This window comes from Ascaphus truei, chromosome 1, assembly GCF_040206685.1.
Source record: "Ascaphus truei isolate aAscTru1 chromosome 1, aAscTru1.hap1, whole genome shotgun sequence".
NCBI lineage: Eukaryota > Metazoa > Chordata > Amphibia > Anura > Ascaphidae > Ascaphus > Ascaphus truei.
Window position 1 is genome coordinate 550,525,564 of NC_134483.1, and position 20,538 is coordinate 550,546,101.

At 46.3% G+C, this 20,538-nt stretch overlaps 3 protein-coding genes across 4 annotated transcripts in view; all 3 read left to right on the forward strand.

The window, feature by feature from the left end:
• LOC142468064 (uncharacterized) overlaps window positions 1-20,538 on the forward strand; it is an 81,369-nt gene that overhangs the window by 2,551 nt on the left and 58,280 nt on the right. The window contains exon 2 of the mRNA XM_075574163.1: window positions 34-232. Within this exon, the coding sequence (XP_075430278.1) occupies window positions 155-232 (78 nt within the window). The 5' untranslated portion in view covers window positions 34-154. The remainder of the gene's footprint in view (window positions 1-33; window positions 233-20,538) is intronic.
• Window positions 1-20,538, forward strand: part of LOC142466226 (uncharacterized) — a 202,681-nt gene that overhangs the window by 2,515 nt on the left and 179,628 nt on the right. The window lies entirely within an intron of this gene.
• On the forward strand, window positions 12,339-17,560 carry LOC142468269 (uncharacterized). Of its 2 annotated transcripts, none has more exons than XM_075574651.1 (2): window positions 12,339-13,312; window positions 15,188-17,560. In XM_075574651.1, exon 2 carries the CDS (start codon window positions 15,196-15,198, stop codon window positions 15,967-15,969), a length of 774 nt encoding a protein of 257 aa, XP_075430766.1. In that variant the 5' UTR covers window positions 12,339-13,312; window positions 15,188-15,195; the 3' UTR covers window positions 15,970-17,560. The 2 variants fall into 2 exon arrangements, with proteins under 2 accessions (XP_075430766.1, XP_075430757.1); XM_075574642.1 differs by lacking the exon at window positions 12,339-13,312 and adding an exon at window positions 13,541-13,617.

The window sequence follows — 20,538 nt, forward strand, 5'->3', positions numbered from 1 at the left end:
TATATACATCCCCCTCTCTCTTCCCATGTGTAGGATGATATTGCTGTGAAATACAAGTACAATATATATCAGTAACTGCAGAGGTCACCACGGAGTGAGACACTTCCACACGGACCAGAGCCCATTCTTGGAGCATCTGACTAACTCACTGATCATGAACAAGGATGAAAAACAGATGACTGAGATGATCTTGGATCACACCCTGGAGATTATCTACCTGCTGACCGGAGAGGTGAGAGCTGCTGGTGACTGTCAAAATGACACCACTCTTATCTCTTTAACTACAACCAGGACCGGTCTCTGTTGGTAACATGTCTTCGTCTTCTGTTAATCTGTCTTTTGGTTTTACCTCAGGGGTCTGTCCTGGGACCTCTCCTATGTCTCTTTCTACACATTATCACTTAGTGACCTCATTAACTCTTTTGACCTTGGGTATCATCTCTATGCATATCATATGCAGATATATATTCACCCCTTCCCTAACACCTGCAATCCAGTCCCAAGTCTCAGATTGCCTCCTACACATTATCTTCTCGTGGATGGTCCTCCACCACCTAAAATGTAATGTTTAAAAATGAGAACCTCATATTTCCTCCACAACCTGAACCTAATATCCCCTTTTTCCATCACCGTAAATATATTGCTTCGGAGTGACATTTGACGCCTCCCTTTCCTTCTCCATTCACGGTATGACTAAAATGTTTCTCTTCTTCCTGTGTAATGTTGCCTAGATCTGTACTTTCCTCTGTCAATCTTTTACTACTAGTGTCCTCTCCCGCCTGGATTACTGTAGCATACTGCTAACTGGCCTCCCTGCCGCACAACTCTCTCCTTTGCAATATATCCAAACTTCTGCTGCCAGAATAATTCCCCTTTCTTCCAAAACAGTCTCTGCTCATCTTCTCCCTAAATCCCTCTCCTGGCTTCCCATCAAATTTCAGATCACATACAAAGTTCTCCTCTTTAACTTCAAGGCTCTTCGCTCATCTGCTCCTCCATACATATTGGCTTTGATCTCTCATTATGCATCTGCTCGTCTCCTGCGCTCTAACGATTTACTGTCTCCTCTCCACCCCTTTCACCTCTACTGCTCTCTCTCTCCTTAAAACCTTTTCCCTCATTGCCCCTTACCTATACACTCAGTATACGCCAAGCACCTTCTCTTCCCTGCTTTAAGTCAAACCTTAAAACTCACCTCTTAAATGAAGCATTTCAATACCCTAGACTCATGGCTACTGTCCCACACCCACAGTCACACCTACCAACAATTGTGGCCAAGCACTGCCATCTACTGCACTTATTCCCTCACCTGCTGTCTGTGTAAGTCTCCAAACATTCCAATTAGATTGTAAGATTCTGGGCCCACCACCTATAAAATTATATGTATGTATTGTGCCTGTGTTACATTATTCTGTAATAGCTACTGAATATAATTTCTATTTATACTATGACTCTCTTCTATTGAAATCAACCCAAACCCTCCCTTTCCAGCTCTGTCCCATACCCCTTTCTCCTTCTCTGTCGCCCATATAAATATTTGCAGTCTGCTGGCCAAACTCGATGAGCTAAGGGCATGGTGCCTTTTGCATAAGCCCCAAACCGTTATTCTCACTGAAACATGGCTAAATCCTACAACCCTTGATGCACCTATCTCCGTTCATACATTTTCTTGGCACAATTTCCTCTCTGAATGGGAAGAAAGAGCTGTTAGTTCTAGGTGATTTTATTCTAAATTGTGTTGTTTTTAGGGTAAAGCCAATCTAGACACAACATAAGTCACTAAACCTAACCCAGCTAATCTCCCAAACTACACGCACAACCCTAAAATCTCACAACCGGTCCTTGCTAGACTGGATTCTATCCTCTTGTCCCAACAGAATCCAATCCTCTGGTTTCTTACCTGATATTTTCAGTGACCATACAATAGTGTTCTGTGTAAGGAAAAGCAGACCACAAAGTTGAGACCTAAAGTTCTTCTCACTAGAACATTTAGAACCTTTAACCCACAATTTCTGGCTGATCTCACCAACTGCCCTTGGTACAGAATCAACCTGATACCCGACTCTGCGCTGGTTTATTTCCAATCAGAGTTCTTAAATCTCTGTGATATCCATACTCCGCTACGCAGAACAAGAGTACAGGGCCCCACCTACCCTGGGTTATAACCAACCTTATTGTGTTTTAGGGATGCCTTGTGGAATAGATACAAAGTAACTGTCACTTCCAAGGATCTCTAATAACTACAGATGCCTGTGGAATAGATGCACAAGGCAAACAGGACTAGCAAACGCCCAATATTACTCTTGATAATCTTCACCAAAATAGATCAAATCCAGCAAACTTCTGGAAGGTTACCAGCAATGTATTCCAGCCATCAACAACTATCTTCTGTCATAAAGGATTATACTACACTGACATTGCAAACGCATTGAATGAATACTTTGTGGGGTGCGCTACTTCCCTGCTATCAAAGTGCAACCATAATTACAATCATATAGCTCAACCTGGGAAAACCCCTATATCTTCACCCCCTCCCAACACTGCTCACAATTTTCAATTTGTCCCAGTATCTGAAGAGGGGCTGACACAGGCGCTCCTAACATTAAAACTAAACAGTTAGTGTGGGCGTGACCTACTGCAATCAAAGTTCCTATGACGCATAGTGCCCCAGTCATTGCCATACCAATTACCTCCTTAATCAACTCTATTTTGTCTTCAGGTCATATCCCACAGACCTGGAAATCTGCCAGGGTTGTCCCAATCTTCAAAAGTGGGGGCAAAAACATCGTCTCCAATGTGACGGTAGGGGTAGCCGGCCTTCATAATAAAGGTGAAGCCTGGCTGGCTGCACCTAAAAACCTTGTGTAATGGGCTATGAGTGTCAGTGTCACGATGGACACAACTATTATATTTTGGGTTTAGATTGAGCATACAAGCTGAGCAAAATAAATTGTCATTTATTTCCTTACTAGACAGACACACGACAACCTTAGAATACACTTAATAAAAACACTTACTGAACAGAGAAACGGGATAGAATGTCCAGAAAGGTGCAAAGCACCAGAATATTGTCCTTTAAAATGTAGTCCTTTTGAAAAGGCGCAAATTGTCAACCGAATCCTTCTGTGAGAGTGCAAAGTCTTTCCTTGTCTGTTGGGGTCTGATAGATAACCCCCAGCAATCACAGAGTCCTGACGCAGAGTTCTGTTCTTGGTTCCGATGTGATAAGACTCTTTGCGTTCCAGGATTGTGCTGCTGCTCTTGTCCGCCATTAGAAGCGTGATGGAAGTCCGCTCACATTGTAGAATGGAAAACGAAAGACAACGGGGATAGCTTGGGCAGCATGTATATAGGGTTTTGAAGCCTATCTCCAACATGCCCACCCAATCCCCCTCGTGGGAATTTTCTCATTCCCCAATACTCAACTTGCCCACAGTTTGCAGAGTGGGCACTCTAGGGATTTCCTGCTAACACAGCGCCTGTGCGACATTGCTACCTGGCCTGCTTAGCATATGTGTACTCCCCTTTTCTACCTGGCGTCTTCTTGGCTGGGGAGGGGGACTCAGGGTGTGAGCTAGTCCAGATGGCTAACAGGATTTCCTATTTAGCAACCATCCTGGCTAATTCACACGTCCTGACTCTGAGGCTTTCATATGCAACACTTCCCTAGACTCACAGGCATTGGCCCAGCAGGTGGTCTATGAAGCTTGCATAGGAAAGTGACCCAGCTGATAGGTGTCAAAACATTTGGTGGCTAGTTGAGTATCAAAGGCAGATAGAAAAAAGGCATCCTGCCTGTCCTTTTAAATCTGTAACTAAAATCCACATTCTTAAAAATATGTGTTCCCCTTATCCCACACCTATAATTTTGATATGTGTGTGGTTGGGATGTTACACAGGGGCTGCACACAACATTTCAGGTTTTTAACCCTTCACGTTCCCGAGTTATAGCTTCTTGACTGGCAATGCTGCTCTATGGGTTTTTCCCGTCAATTAACTTGCGGTTACGGGATTCCCACATCACTTGACCGGGTTCTCACGTCAATTGGTATACCTTTATACTAAGCTAAACATCAAAGAGAACCTAGTACAGCTGGCCAATTAAAACCTAAACCAATGGAACTGCTGCTCATACTAATTACAAAGTACTAAGCTGCAAGTACACCGCTTCTCTCAATAAGGTTACCTAATTAGTAGTCACAGAACATGTTTATACAATGTTATTAAAATACACACAGAAAAAATGAAAGGAACCTTTAATACACACAATAATGAACTATTAAAAATAATAGTATATGTACTATGCTTATGAAAATGTGCTATACACCCATAGTACTTGCCATGGAGTGCTCTAAACCTCTATGATGGTAAAGATGTCACCTATAGAATATAGTGTCACACAGCTCCACACTGAGAAACACTCCCTGGTAAGCTATGTGCAGACGTCTCTGTTGTGCACTCCTAATAGCTGCTCCAAAAGAATGGCATATATACTACCCTTGATGGTGGTTAATTACAGCCGTAAATAATCTCCGATCATATAGCAATCTGTGTGTTGCCATACATTTCCTTCCTAGCACGCTCCCCATATCACATGAGATGTCTGGATATCTTTGCTGATGATACTAAATTGTGTAAGGTAGTAGAATCAGAGCAGGATGACATTTCTCTCCAGAAGGACTTGGAGAGACTGGAAACGTAGGCAGGTAAATGGCAGATGAGGTTTAATACAGATACATGTAAGGTTATGCATTTAGGATGCAAGAATAAACTGGCGATTTACACATTAAATGGGGATAAATTGGGGGAATCCTTGATGGAGAAGGATTTAGGAGTGCTTGTAGATAGCAGGTGTAGCAATAGTGCCCAAAGTCATGCAGTAGCTGCAAAGAAAAACACGATCTTATCTTGCATTAAACGGGCAATGGATGGAAGGGAAGTAAACATAATTATGCCCCTTTACAAAGCATTAGTAAGACCAGACCTTGAATATGGAGTACAATTTTGGGCACCAATCCTAAGAAAAGACATTATGGAACTAGAGAGAGTGCAGAGAAGAGCCACCAAATTAATAAAGGGGATGGACATTCTAACTTATGAGGAGAGGCTAGCTAAATTAGATTTATTTACATTAGAAAAGAGGCGTCTAAGAGGGGATATGATAACTATATACAAATATATTCAGGGAACAAGAGAGAGTGCAGAGAAGAGCCACCAAATTAATAAAGGGGATGGACATTCTAACTTATGAGGAGAGGCTAGCTAAATTAGATTTATTTATTAGAAAAGAGGCGTCTAAGAGGGGATATGATAACTATACAAATATATTTGGGGACAGTACAAGGAGCTTTGAAATTAACTATTCATCCCACGGGCAGTACAATGGACTCGGGTCCATCCCTTTAGGTTGGAAGAAAGGAGATTTCACCAGCAACTAAGGAAAGGGTTCTTTACAGTAAGGGCAGTTACAATGTGGGATTCATTACCCATGGAGACTGTGATGGCAGATACAATAAATTTGTTCAAAAAAAGGTTGGACATCTTTTTAGATGGGAAAGGTATACAGGGATATACCAAATAAGTATATATGGGAAGGATGCTGATCCAGGGATTAATCCGATTGGCAATTCTTGGAGTCAGGAAGGAATTAATTTTTCCCCTTAATGGGGTTTTTTGTTTCCTTCCCCTGGATCAATAAGTAAGTATAGATATAGGATACAGTATCTGTTGTCTACATTTAGCATAGGTTGAACTTGATGGACGTACGTCTTTTTTCAACCTCATCTACTATGTAACTGGGTTCATTTGCACATTTCACTGTATATATTTTTATCATTTTGAACCACAAGCACTTTTTGGTTCAGTTTTGCAAGTTGCGGTTTGGGGAAACCGCTGGTGTTCAGCTTGATCTTATCACTATATCTGTTGCGCTTTATTCTTTGTTTCACTGTCCCCTCTGAGTTTATATGCTAGGGATGTCCTGTGTGGTTAGGGTTCCTCATAGGAAATAGCTGCAGGACCGGGACTTTGGGAACAGGAGTTTAAGGGTAGATTTTGGGACGCAAATAAGGTTAAAAACCATGTAAGGGGTTGCTGACCGGTTATACCGGAGGTACTGTTATTTTATGATTTGCGGGTTCGCGTCTGTACGTAAAGACGCTGTGTGTGTGGAGTGTTAATGCGACTCTATGTAAGATCTTTGCCGGCCAGCAAGTTCTACAATTGGGTTTTAAAACACAATGCAGGAGCCTGTTTTACACCTTGTTGTGGAGCCCAGGTTTAGGTTACAAGTTTTCAATGTATTTGGATGGGTAACCATTACTATGCAGCCAGCCCTGGTAATGTAATTAGCCGGGGGGTCAGCATGGCAATGGCGGATCAAAGGAATGGATGGGCTAGGTGTTGGGACATCTGGCTGGTGGGAAGGGCAGAGGACCAGGTCTGTGGATGGGCTCTTAGCGGGTGAGACCCTTTGTTCTAGCCAGACTCTGTGGAGCCAGCCCAGTGGGCAGTAATGGGCTGGCCAAGGAAAGCCGTTGCCGAGTTAGAGCTCGTCGACGCGATTTCCATTGGCAAGTTCATATTTCCTGCCTTTCTGGCAACCTGAGCCTAAGCACGCCCCCACCTTTGATTGGGTAAAGCCAGGCGAGCCCCTGGCTCGTGATTGGCTGTTAGGGACAAACCCCCTCTCTGATTTTTCGCCAGTCCGGCTTCCATGTTGGACATAGGACAGCGAGGTCTATGTAAGGAGACTGTCCGACCAGAGATCCAGAGCAACCTAGGGCTTGATCCTGTAAAGCGATGGCGGGCACTTTTTTGAAAGTGCTTTAGTTCAAATAACAAAGCACTCAGCACGGAGTTGCCAGAGAAGCCTGGGCGAGCTGAAGGTAAGTCCTTTAATTCACGGCCAAGTTCCCAGGAAGGTTTTATGTTGTCCCCGGCTTCCTCCAGTGATGCGACCAGTGGGGCTCGACATAGAAGCCCGGCCAAGTGGAGGAGAGGCGCAGGGAGCAAGTTCTCACGTCCAAGTTCTCAAGACCATGTTCTGAGAATTGGATGGAACTTAAACCAGCGGGGAGAGTGCGGTGACTCACGAAAAGAGTACTGTGTGTTCCTGGACGTGGAGCTGATAGGGTAAGCCTACCTGAAGCAGGCGCCCTGCACCTAGTTGAGGCTAGTGACTCCCCCCCAGACCCCCAATTGGTATGCAGTTACTGTACTTTGTGCATTTCTTGTATAATGTTGTCCTGCCTAGTGAATTGATCCCGGTAAGGTATAAAAGTGTTAAAAGTGCTCGTCTCCTGTGACATCCGACTACAGGCCAATCTCTCTTCTCCCAATACTATCCAAAGTCATGGGGAAATGTGTCTACTCCTAATAAAGCATTTACTATAGCAGGACACAATTTCCTTAGCAACTCCAATCTGGATCTCGCCCCAAACACTCCATGGTAACTACGCTCTTAAAGGTTTGCCATGGGATCCAGTGTGGAATGGAACGGGGACAACTTACTGGTGTAATATTCCTAGATTTAGTGAAGGCTTTTGATACTGTTGATCATGTTATCTTGTTAAACAAGCTTCAGTGCTCTGGAACAGGGGAACATGCGTCAAACTGTAAGTGTGTGGGGTCTCGGCAGTGAAAAATCACAGAAAGCAAGTAGCTTGAATAAAAAATAACTTGTAATTATTAAAGCGTATCAGTAATGATGAACATAGATACGACATGAGAGATTTATCACAAGATCAGAGGTATTCCTGTAACCATAGTCTGGGAAAAGGTATTTAAGGAAGAAAGGGGCGGTATCAATATTCCTGGATTAATAGAATAAACTAGCCACTGTCTGTATGAGATATCCAAGTAATGAGCTACATGGTTTAAAAGCATATCTATGTAAGGCACAGAGTGACACTCTAAAGCCACATGTGGCACAAAGCAAGAGTCACTACGTGAAGTAAAGTATCCTGTAAGTGTATAAGACACAAACAATACAATGGGGCACAAAATACAGCACGGAAGATACTTACCCAACTGAATTTGTTCAATCACGAATAAGTGGGAAACAATGTCCACCAGTCAGCGTGGTGCAGGGGGCCCATTTCCACATGAAACGAGACCCGTGGTACTTCCTGAGTATGCGTGGTAGAGGAAAAGTCTGTTTGCTCCAAAAGCCAGTCCTCCTATTTAGGATCAGTCCTTCCACCAGGAAGATGGTTGAGCATAAACCTTGTGATGTTTGCTGATCACAAACAATCTGCCGGGTTTCACCTTGCCTCATTTGCATTTGACTTCGCTGCTGCCTCCTATCTTCGATCCCGGATTACTCTCGACTATTCTGCTCTCTCCTACCCATGACCCGGCTACAGTGACCCCTATGATCCATATCTTTCCAACCCTCGACCTCGGCTTGCTTCTTACAATCCAACATTCTCCTACCTTGACCCGGCTATCCACTACTACAAACCTGCTAACCGGATGTGACCTCGCGTCTCATGGTTGGTGTTTTCTAATCCCGACCTCGGCCTCACGGTCATGTCCGGATTGTGGCGAGCATCCGTTACAGTGTAAAATGCACGTCTCTAATTGCAATAGGTATGAGACTGACGAAGTCTCGTGCTCGTGCTCCGTTCCTGTGTGCCCCAGGATGTGACTCTGCAGAAGGGGAGCTCCGGCGGTACTCCTTAAGTAGGCGACTTGATATCAGTCCGCGCCGACTTGTCTACGGCAGCCTCATCTGGACCTGTCGTTGCCATGGAAACTCATGTCAAGTCCTGTCGGTCAAGGTTGAGAAGTACACTCGTATCTCTCCTTGCAGACCCGATTGTGTAGCAGGGGACAGAGGTATATCCCTCTGAGGTCCTAACGGATGCGCACTCATTCAAACATCCGTGTGTAGAGAGTGAAAGAAGAGATAACATGTTCAGTATTATATAGATTATCACATGGATGCATTGTGCCTGTGCTACATTATTCTGTAATAGCCTCAGAATATCACAAGTCCTGTAATTATTACATATTATGTGTAATGTGATATTTGTACAATCCATGATCTTTGTGCTCATATTGGCACAGTGGGGTCAGTGAGTGTGGTGCAGTAAAGTCAGTGATACAATAGACAGAATTGGTGGGGAGGACACTGAATAGATTACGTGAGTATAGAGCTGGTGACACGAGATTTGTCCCTCTCACTGATAAGCAGCAAATCTGCAGGAATATGACACATACCCACGTGTGTCTCTTGGTCTGCACAGGGATATTTATTACTGTCTCTCTATATGTAGGATTATATAGTTGTGAAGAAGCATGGTGACCGTATCACAGACAGCAGCAGTCCCTGTGTGCCAGAAGGATTCTGCAGGTCCCAGAGACCCGACATGGAGCATCCAACTAACTCCCTGATACATGAGAGAAGCAATGACAAGAAGCTGATGTCTGAGAAGATCCTGGAACTCACCAACAAGATCATTCACTTGCTGACCGGAGAGGTGAGGGCTGCTGGGCACTGTTACATTTTACTGTCTTTATGTCTTCATTCAGCCTGGTCTTGTACAAACTTTGTTCTACTGTATGTATCTGTATTTTCCTCTCTCCCTTGCTCACCTGGCTTTTCATAAGTATAAAGATTCTTACAGGACCAGTTATTATATCTGGATACTGAGTGGGGGATTCTCTGTGTTTCAGGTGCCTATAAAGTGTGATGATGTTGCTGTCTATTTCTCCATGGAGGAATGGGAGTATTTAGAAGGACACAGGGGGTCTTACAAGGATGTGATGGAGAATCTCCAGAAACTCAGCTCACTGGGTAAGAGGAGGTTTCTCTCATTGTAATAGGGATGTCAGTCCTGTGGGGATCCAGCAAACAGGAGCTCAGTTTACAAATTGTATCCTGTTATCGATTATTTACACTGTTATCGTGTGCAGTATACAAAGAAAGAGTTTTGCCTAGCCTGGGGTATGCTAAGTTTACCACTTGTCAGAGGCTACATGTATTGCAGTGTTCACATGAGAGCAAGTTCCCTGCCAAACAGTGAGGGTTGCGCTACAGTAAAAATCGTGGGTTCACCTAAGATGGCAGCTGCTATATCCGATAGTGCACCGCGCGGTGCGAAGAAGCTAAAATGGCGGTTCCCGCCGAGTCTGGATGGCGCACGTGTTGTGTGCAAAAAGACTGTGAGCAGAGTATTTGCAGAGATTTGGCCGGATCTGGCGCGAAAGCTAGAGCCCTGCCTATGTACAGGAAGTGGTGCGAAAGCAGGAGCCACGGCCCCCTGCCCTGTGACTGGTTCAGTGAAGAGTCCACGTCATGAGGTAACACCCGGTGACCCTTCTCTAATCTCCAGCAGAGGGAGGGGTCACAATGAGAGACTATTCCAGAGCTTTACCCAAACTGAAGGAGGAGCTGTATGTGAGCTGCCGCAACCTCAGACTGATGGAACATGGTGGGCCAGAGGAGTGAGTTACCCCTTTCTTTTGTGCCCGTGTATACATAAAGTAAGAGCAGGCGATATGGACTTTGCCTATTAGTCGCTGCCAGAAGGTTTCCTGGATGTACTCACTGATGGGATCACCAGCTTGCGGTGTTTGGGCCCTGACTGTGTATGCCTGGGAGAAGACCTTGTTTGGAGGGCTATTTTCTTTGTGAATGGGGCAAGCCATCTTGTGTCTAGCCCGCTAATGCCTACCCTTGGGGTGTACCAAGCCCTGACAACTGAGACAAGGCCCAAGCCGGTTCCAAAGACCGCAACCCAAATGCTACCGGGTGAAGTGATCGAACCTAACAAGGCCAGAGCCGGTCCTCTGGTGTCAGCAAAGCCCGATGGCCTTCGCGCCTTAAAGCCACTATCCAAAGTGAGGTACCAAGGTACCTGTCCCCAAGGTGTTGAGCTTACTATATGGGGCCTATGGAGCCACCACCAACTACTATAGACCGGTGTGATGGCCCAGCGGTTATGCCATGCAAAGTGAGTCACGTCGATGCTACCCATGAGGGCCCGTGAGCCCTAATAGATGTTCCAGGGGGTCCGTGCACCCCGGTTCCAGACCTGGTTCCAGAGCCGGAACCTCTGATGGCGGAACCCAGGAAGGAGGTGTCCTTGCCCCACTCGTCTGACGACAGATCCAGGATGGTGATGATGCGCCAACAGGCAGACCACCCCAGTGATCTTGTGAAGGAAGAGCCACCTACCTGCAGCAAAGAGCGGCTGAGTCCAGAGACCACCCCACGGCGAGCACTGGTGCGCCCAGGATCACGGCAAAATTTCGCGGCTCTGGCAGTGCCCAGTACAGCAGAGGCGGTACCTGCGACTGTTCCAGATGAACCGACGACCATCGCGAACCAGTGGAGCAGTGAGATACCACCCCCTTGCTCCCAACAGGCTGCTGCGGAGGAGTCAGGAGATGAGGCCCAGCTCGGCGCCTACTTCCGCGTGAAACCACACCGAACTTCCGGTGCAGCGTCCTGCGTATGACGTACTTCTGGTGCAGGACTTGGCCTTGCATCGGGATCTCACGATGTCTTCCCATGATGACGTCACTTACAAGGCGACCCGTGGAGCGGACTGGGACTGTTCTGCGACCGCTCTGGCGAGTAGCGCCCTCTCCAGGCGAGAAATGGACCACTACATTTACAGGGTGGTAGACTGAGGGAAACGCTGGCCTGTCGTGGCTGCGTCCAAGCAGCCAACATCCCCTGCGGTAGGCCGTGGCCTAGTTGAAGCCCAGGACTTTGCCCCGGACACTGTTGCTTCCTATGCCCCAGTCTCTGGCCCCATTACCCCTGCCATTGCCCCCGCCCCTGTCCCATCTGGATCGGATTCCAGATACAGTCACCACGGGTCACTGGGTGAACAGGGGGTCCCCAAGCCATTCACTGATTACCGGGACTGGGTGGGTTTGTTTCAGGACTCTGGGGATTTGGGTAATGATGTTGTTCATATTGTGCCTGTTGCTCGGGTAAAACCCTATGTGCCTCCAGCGTCTAACAGAGTTGTCAGAAATCACCAAAAGTCGTTACTTTATTTTCACCACTCAGTAGAGAGGGGAATTGAGTTTGAAATGGGTTCCACTGATGAGGACAGAGGATATGGTTCTGATGATGAGGAGAGATCAGATGAGGAAAATTGGGATAAAATAATCCCATAATATAGACATGGGTGCTAATGGTCGGAGAGGATCATGCCCATACACTTTCTTAAGGCATCTCCTGGAGATGTAAGGCTCCCTTTCTTCATTATACCAATTCTCATCTGATACTCTTGAAGTATCAGATGAGAATTGGTATAATGAAGAAAGGGAGCCTTACATCTCCAGGAGATGCCTTAAGAAAGTGTATGGGCATGATCCTCTCCGACCATTAGCACCCATGTCTATATTATGGGATGATTGTAGGTGTCCAGTATGCCACCCTGTGTTATGGTACTTCTGCTCTAAACCCAGTGGACCATGCTGTGCGCAGGCCACCCTAAAAGGGTATAGCTAGTACAAGTAAATATATATCCTGAGGGTAGGGTAGTAAAGGAACCTGACCCCAGGCATTACTGTTAGTAGCGGATTCTCCACGTTGGGAGTAATGCTAGTTCTTTTGTGTCACCTTCTAAGGAGGGTGTATAACCTGCAAATGTAATAACACTGTATTATGGTGAATAATGTCATGTTATTTTGTTTTGTACAGGTTGTTCACCTGCAAATTTAGGTCCAAGTGGGGACCATTGGATTCTACCTGAGGGAGAGTATAGCCCTGGTAGGTTTGGGCTATTATTCTGTCCTCCTCCTGTGCAATAATCCCTGGTATGGGCAGGTTTGCCAGGAGTTACGATGGGTTCTCCCTACTCACTGTAGTTCAGTTGGTCAGAGAAGGTAGTGCTCAGGCCTTGTGTCAGTCAATGACACAGGGGTGGGGCTACTGGATCTGTACTAAATGAGCTGCATTTCCTGTTTTCAGTTAGTTGCTCCTACCCTGAGAGGAGCTCAGTCACCAAACCCAGTTGTGCAGGGCTCTGCCAATCTGTGGCCCTCCCTTAGGGGAGAGGAGGGTAGACTGTTCCCACTACTCTGATAGGGGGTAGTGGAAGAGCTAGGGCTGCTTTCAGGGCCCTGACTGGGAGTGAATGGCCAGGGTCACCTGAGGGAGAACTCCTGTGTTTCTGTACTGCTGTATATGCTGTTCCAGTGTATGCTGTTGGTGCAATAAATTGTCCTAGATTTATAAAGAAGCGGTTGTGAGACTGGAATCTCTCATACCTGAGTGGGACGTTCTATTCCAGGGATTCCACCCCATATCCTGGGGCCTGCAATAGATGGAGGCGCTGAAAGAGTGAGTACGTACTGGGTATGTCCCCAGAAGCCTGTCCTGACCTTCCCCATAACAACATCAAGTGGGAGACTCAGGAGTCCTGTAAACCAGCAGGTGCACCACACTATAGCCATGTGTAACCAGAGTAGTATTTCCCTAGGAGACCCAATCTGCGATTGGGGGTAGGGGAAACCCGTTACACACCATTAACGGATAAAATAACAAGTTAAATATTGTGTTTTCAATAGCACCACTGTGAAATAACACACGGCGTTAATGGGTGCCATAACCTATCTGTACCAGACATGGGTACCTTTATATAAAAGGTAAGTTAACCACTTGGGTGCTTTGGCCTTCGCCAGTCTCATACCTATTGCAGTTAGAGATGTGCATTTTATACTGTAACGGATGCTCGCCACAAACCGGACATGACCGTGAGGCCACGGTGGGGATTAGATGGAACGTATCAAAGAGACACGGTCCACACAGAGAATCCCTATGAAAGGTGCACAACAGACCAGAATATTATAGTATAATTATTCTAAAATGGTTATCATTGCTGTGCTGGTGGAGTGCTGTGCGTGTATAACTGAGGTAAGTGAATATCTCAGCCACAACCTATAGCACTGATGCTAGATAGACAGTAAAGGTGAATCTGACCTGTGAATCAATATCCAGACATCTCATGTGATATGGGGAGCGTGCTAGGAAGGAAATGTATGGCAACACACAGATTGCTACTGTATATGATCGGAGATTATTTACGGCTGTAATTAACCACCATCAAGGGTAGTATATATGCCATTCTTTTGGAGCAGCTATTAGGAGTGCACAGCAGAGACGTCTGCACATAGCTTACCAGGGAGTGTTTCTCAGTGTGGAGCTGTGTGACACTATATTATATAGGTGACATCTTTACCATCATAGAGGTTTAGAGCACTCCATGGCAAGTACTATGGGTGTATAGCACCTTTTCATAAGCATAGTATATATGCCCTCTGTACCCCATGTAATAACTGGGGGCTATCTATCACACACATAAGGAGTGTTCCATGATACAGGCCACATTGATGCGATTTATGAGTTCACAACATTCCGCTAAACTCTTATCACACTTATTAATATAAGTGTCATTTGGTGATTAATATTTTTAATTGTAGTATATGGAATTATTAATAAAGTTTTTTCTTTTAACCGTTCCTTTATTTTGCAATCCAATGATGACCATTTTAGAATAATTATACTATAATATTCTGGTCTGTTGTGCGCCTTTCATAGGGATTCTCTGTGAGGACCGTGTCTCTTTGATACGTACCATCTAATTTTGTATCAATTTCTGTGTACCTCCTGGGCAGCACACAGACCTTCATCTGGAGTGTGAGCAAGGTTCTGTATTCGTTTGTATACAAGGTGGGGATTAGAAAACACTAACTTAGATATGCGAGGTCACGTCTGGTTAGCAGGTTTGTAGTAGTGGATAGTCAGGTCAGGGTAGGAGAATATAGGATTGTAAGAGGAAAGCCGAGGTCGTGGGTAGGGGAGAGCAGAATAGTTGAGAGTAATCCGGGGTCGAGGATAGGAGGCAGCAGCGAAATCCAATGCAAACGAGGCAAGATGATACCCAGCAGGTTGCTTGCGATCAGCAAACGTCACAAGGTTTATGCTCAGCTAACTTCCTGGTGGAAGGACTGAGCCTAAATAGGAGGACGGCGAATCAGATGCCGGATTGGTTCCAGCCTCTCTCCTGCATGCAGGAGCAATCAAGCGACTGAACCTTGGCGGGGGCGGAGCCTGCGACGGATCCTTACATACTAACTGAAATGTTCAACTAGAAATGTTACATTATTTTAAACTGTTAATTAACTTCTTTACTCACAGTGAATTTCATTCCAACAGATGGATCCATGAGTAGAAATACACCTGCAGGATGTCACACCCCTCTCTGCTCACCAGATTGTGTAAATGAAGAGAACAGTGTTATTACAAGTGATCAGGGAGAAAATAGCTTGAGGCAAAATAAACCAAGCAAAAGACAGAGAAACACTGTGAGAAATCTGCTTAAGGAATCAACTTCATGTGAAGAAGGAAATCTCACAGTCTCCCACATTTATACTCTCAGAGAACATACAGGGACAGAATATGCAGCTACTCATATTAAGGAGTGTGACGAGGGAAACACTAATGCACAGAAAATTCACAAGAACTTGTCAGTAATGAAGTATGAGAGCAATGATTGTGGTAAAAACGTTATAAATGAAACATCTTTTACAATTCACCAAAGCAAACACACTGCAGAGAGACGGCACAAGTGCTCTGCATGTCAGAAATGCTTTACTTGTAAATCAAGTCTGGTTAGACATCAGATAATTCACACGGGAGAAAGGCCATTTGTTTGCTCTGAATGTGGGAAATGTTTTTATAGTAAGAATAATCTTAAAATGCACAAGAAGATCCACACAGGAGAAAAGCCATTTGTTTGCTCTGGATGTGGGAAATGTTTTATCTGCAACTCAAATCTTATTATACATCAGAGAATTCACACAGGAGAGAAACCGTTTGTTTGCTCTGAATGTGGGAAATGTTTTACCCAAAGCGCACATCTTGTTGCACATCAGAGAATTCACTCACATCTTGTTCGACATCAGAGAAGTCACACAGGAGAGAAACCATTTGTTTGATCTGAATGTGGGAAATGCTTTATGTATAAAGAAACTTTTGTTACACATAAGAGAATTCAGACAGGGGAGAAGCATATTTTGTTCTCTGATTGACCATTTGCTTGCTCTAACGTATTTTTTAAAAATAACTTGTAACTTGAAAAGGGTGGGTCTTCAGAAATTGAAAAGAAAAATTGAGGTGGAGGCTACAGTGCCACCATTCGCTTGTATATACCTGTAATAGTGTGCCGATTTTACCATCAAACAAAGTTACCTCTAAAAGTGAAGTTCTATGTGTCACGGGAGACCAGTACTTTTACAACAAAACCACCGGGATCACTAGCACCAGACGGGACAAAGTTATTGAATAAAAAGAGGTTTATTCTGGCAAGCCAGCAGACAAAACAAAGATGCACAAAACAAGATACAATACCAACTGGGGACCTGGGGAGTTGACTCTAGCCTCCCCAGGTGCAGGGGCCTGCCCTGTCTGCTTCTCGTTCAGGATATCAGAGTGCTGATTCCACAGCTGCCACTCTGACATGTATCTCCAGCTGGTCACAGTAAACTCCCAAACTCCTACACAGAATGTCTCTCAGATAGTCTAGTGCTCTGATCAGCAGCACCCCTATATAGCCCTTGGGGGCTATCCTTTACATGGGACAGGGGCTGCTGGTCAACCAGAGCACAGATTCAGTTGGTGCCACCAAAGCCAGAAGAGGGGTGTGCTAAGGCACTCAAGAGCTCCCTGTCACGGGAGACCAGGTTTAGCAACACCTTTTTATACCGGGATCATTGATTGAGCAAAGCAAGGAGATAAAATAAATGGTAATTTATTTCAGGAAAAGACATACACACAATGTAACACAATTTACAGGGTTAACACACTTACTGGGAACGGGGCTAACGAATAAATCTATTCTTTAAACGAAATTCACAAAAATGACCTCTGTAGGAGCCATTTCCAATGACCGGGAGGTACTCACAAAAGTCCTGGAACTGATTTTGGCTGCAATGCCAGCTGCAACCGCTACGTTCTCAAAAGTGGGACTTAGAAAAATTCTTGAGTCAAAATCTTTGAAGCCGGCTCGCGTCTATGCAGTACAGAGCATCTTTGAATTTGCCGCTGTTACTTTGGTGCTTGGAATCTGCGCTCCTCATTGGCTGCAAGTCTCCTTATAGGTTTCAGTGTCCCATTCACCAACCTCTACAGCCTATCAGAGAGTGGGAATTCTCCTGCCAGCCAATCACCGATTTGCCGGTATTGTAAAGCCGGGAGGGCACCTTTTTTCTTTCTGCAAAGGGGCATATACCAACCTGGCACCTCTGCCTCTTTTCATATTAAGCCCACTCCACAGAGTCTGGGTTCTGGCAAATGGCGGCCGGATAGCCCTGTGTTAGCCCAAGATGTGGGTACTCAAGCAGAACTGCATTACCCCCCCTGTTCTAACACCTTGGCATCCCTGATGCTTTCAAGTCCCGACTCCACACAGACCCGTAAGCACCAAGCTTGGTAGCCATCTGGTCCCTCAGAATCCATGACTTGGAAATCCCACCGTTTATTCACAGGTTATCAGTACATATACCTATTAAACATAACCCTTTAATAAAATATTCTGTGTGCTGTATCTTGTGTGATAAAATGTGTAAGTCCCTATTCTGGTGTCAGGGATGGAGTGAGGGGGGATACTGCTTACACTCACTAGCCTCATTCTTGGCACACTTTAGAAATAACTTTTAAAACTTTTTTACACACAAGAAATCACTCTCAGCTTTATCACATAACTGGAGCACCCCCTGAACCCCTATACCAGGTTCAGGGTACCTGGGCATGTATCTGGGTACCCCACTTTATATTAGGGACCTATGTATGTGTGCAGGTATACATTTACCCCTTTCGTGCCCGTTTACCTTGTCTGGATGATGCTGCAGCATCAGAGTTTGACCGGAGTAATGTGCTTGGCTGTATCCGAGAATCTCACCTGCTTCCCAGATCCAACTTTTGGGGTATCCCATAACTCCGGAACCCCAATACATAGACACATTCTGTGAAGACTTTCTCTGGCAAACCCACCCTGAAACTTACAGCCTAAAAAATATCCCGGTCCCAGCACCCCAGGAAAGGCAAAAGACAAATAAATCTTTAAAGTCGCATAATTTGCACACAGTCCCAGTAATGCATTTCCGACATCTGGGTCCAAGAGCTGAAACTCTAGGACACCAACACACAGCTCAGGGGTAACCAAGTGGGCTTAACCTTTATTAGTGAGCCTGGTTAACCCCTTCATCGTTACACTCCCACTGAGTAGGAGCCACAGAGTCTGCAGGCAGGGAACAAAGACTCTTCTTCCTGAGAGCCCAGACCTGCTTGTCCACTCTACCCACTCACCAAATGTTTTGACACCTTTGTCTCAATCCTGCTTTCCTATTCAAGTGCTTAGGCTTAGTTAATTGCCCAGTCTGTTAGCTTAGAAATGATTATATACAATCCACATGTACAGGCTGACCCTCTCAAATACATTGTAGTGCTTACACATAGATCACAAAACACTTTACCTCATATTGCTTGCTCAACTAGACTGGGAGATTGCATTAACAGGGAATAAAGTGCTTTATATACAATATTTACAGACATAGGACATTTTATGTCATACATTGGTTATATTCCCTGTTTCTTCCCCAGACATAAAGTAGATTTGGCCGAAATAAGCCTTACATAGGTGGCCAGGTTACATGGATTTAGGGGTAGCTAGTTGGCTTCACCCCAGTTTTGTAATGCCTGCTAGGTCTACTGTCACATCTTCCCCCTCAAGATGAAGGCTCTGGGGCAACCATCTCATCAGGTGGCTCCCCTAGCCTGAAAATCCTTGGGGTCTGTAGGGTACTGGGGTTGTCCAGCCAGGAGAGACAATCTGCACTGCCGTGCCCACTACCCTTAGCGAAGTCCAAGTCCTGAGGGGCACGGCTCAAGGTTAACCAGGTCTGTCTCCCTGGGCATCCTCCACAACCAATTTAGGGGGTTGTGCTTCACGGGCCCCGGATAGGGCTTCCCACATACATAGTGATGCCAGCGCTCCTGAGCCCAATCGGGGGCCAGGAACACTGGCAGAGCCTGTAACACTGCCCTGCACTCCGGAAACCAGGCTGCCAGCACCTCGAGCCGCCTTTGTCACCTCAGTCAGGGGTCTGTTGGGACACTACCCTGGCGCTCCCCTCTCATACGGTAGTCCTGCATATCCTTTATCTCTTTCTCCATACTCCGTCCCCCCCCCCCCCGCCGAGTCCCGGTAAATGGTCTGATGGAGGGGTCTGTGATCCCGGTGTTGACTGGGCGATCAGGTGGATGGGTCTTGCCTGGCTTATCCGGAGCTACGACCCAGTCTATCTCCCCTACCTATCGCGTTTGCTCCAGCTGGGGACAGCGCCCACCTCTCCACTGAGCCTCCCTCTCCTAGGACATCACTTACCCACTCTCAGCCTTTGCTGTAAGGGCTTACATACCCCTTGGGACAATCTCTAAGGAGCCCTCTCACTGTCCCCTGGCCTGCCTACTGGCCGGCAGACATCACAGGTACGGCCAAATGCCGATACCTCTTGGGACACCTCCAGCCCACAGAATGTTTGCACTAGCCGGGCTCTGGTGTGAGCGACCCCCTGATGTCGTCAGCAGGATCTCTTTAGTCCCCTACAACCACTGGTCCCTATCTACCCAGGGACCCAGTAAATGGCCACTCTGTCCCATGTCTGCCCGGAGCAACCAGGGCTGGTTCCCAGTATATAAGCACAGAGGGTCCACATAACGGATCGATCATGATCTTGGAGGCAGACTAGGCTGCCCGAGGTCTCATGCCCTACAAATCAGTGTCTGCCTGCACCCTCTCCTGGGCCCTAAGTCAGTTTGCCAGGGGAATGGTTAGCAGGGATGTCAGGACAGAGGTTAGACTGGGTTTGGCTTACCTGCCTTGTCTCCTCGGTGGACCTGGGACATGATGGCTCCAAATTCAGGGGAGCAGCAATCACTGCTGTTAGTGCCAAAAGCTGAGGAGCATGAAATACTGTGATGGACGGCAGTACCAAAGGCACCACTGCCTTGGCAACTGCCTGACTTTGGCTTCCTGTGACTGGGGTCTCAGGAGCATACTTTCCCGGTAGCTTCACTAGCATCCCCGTCCGTGGGAACCGTTGCTCTGGACAGCCCATTTCAGGCTGCCCTAGAGATACTGTAGAGCTGGGGTCCCCCAGGCCGATTGCCTGCCGATTGCCTGGGACCCCTGTATGCAAAAATCTTCGGTGGACTGCTTGGTCATCCAGCCTGATGGCTGCACTCTGCTGCCTGTGAAGCTGCATCTCTGTACTGCTAGTAGCTGCTTGAGGGACCGCTGGCTGGGTCCTCTGCTTCTCCGGCTGCATGACTGCTGTCTGTTCCTTTGCTGGGGCTAACCTCTCGTAGGCTGTCAACCTTGTAGCTGGTGCACTTTGTCCCGAATTGGGGTTAATCGAGCGGGATACTTTGGGGCACTCCATCCACGTTAGATCCGGCCTGTCTCCCCAGGAACACTGGCCCTTGTGGGCATCCTCTGCAGTCTTGAC

What these genes read in the sequence shown, in the direction of transcription:
- LOC142468269 (XM_075574651.1), top strand. Translation starts at nt 15,196, where the DNA reads ATGAGTAGAAATACACCTGCAGGATGTCACACCCCTCTCTGCTCACCA.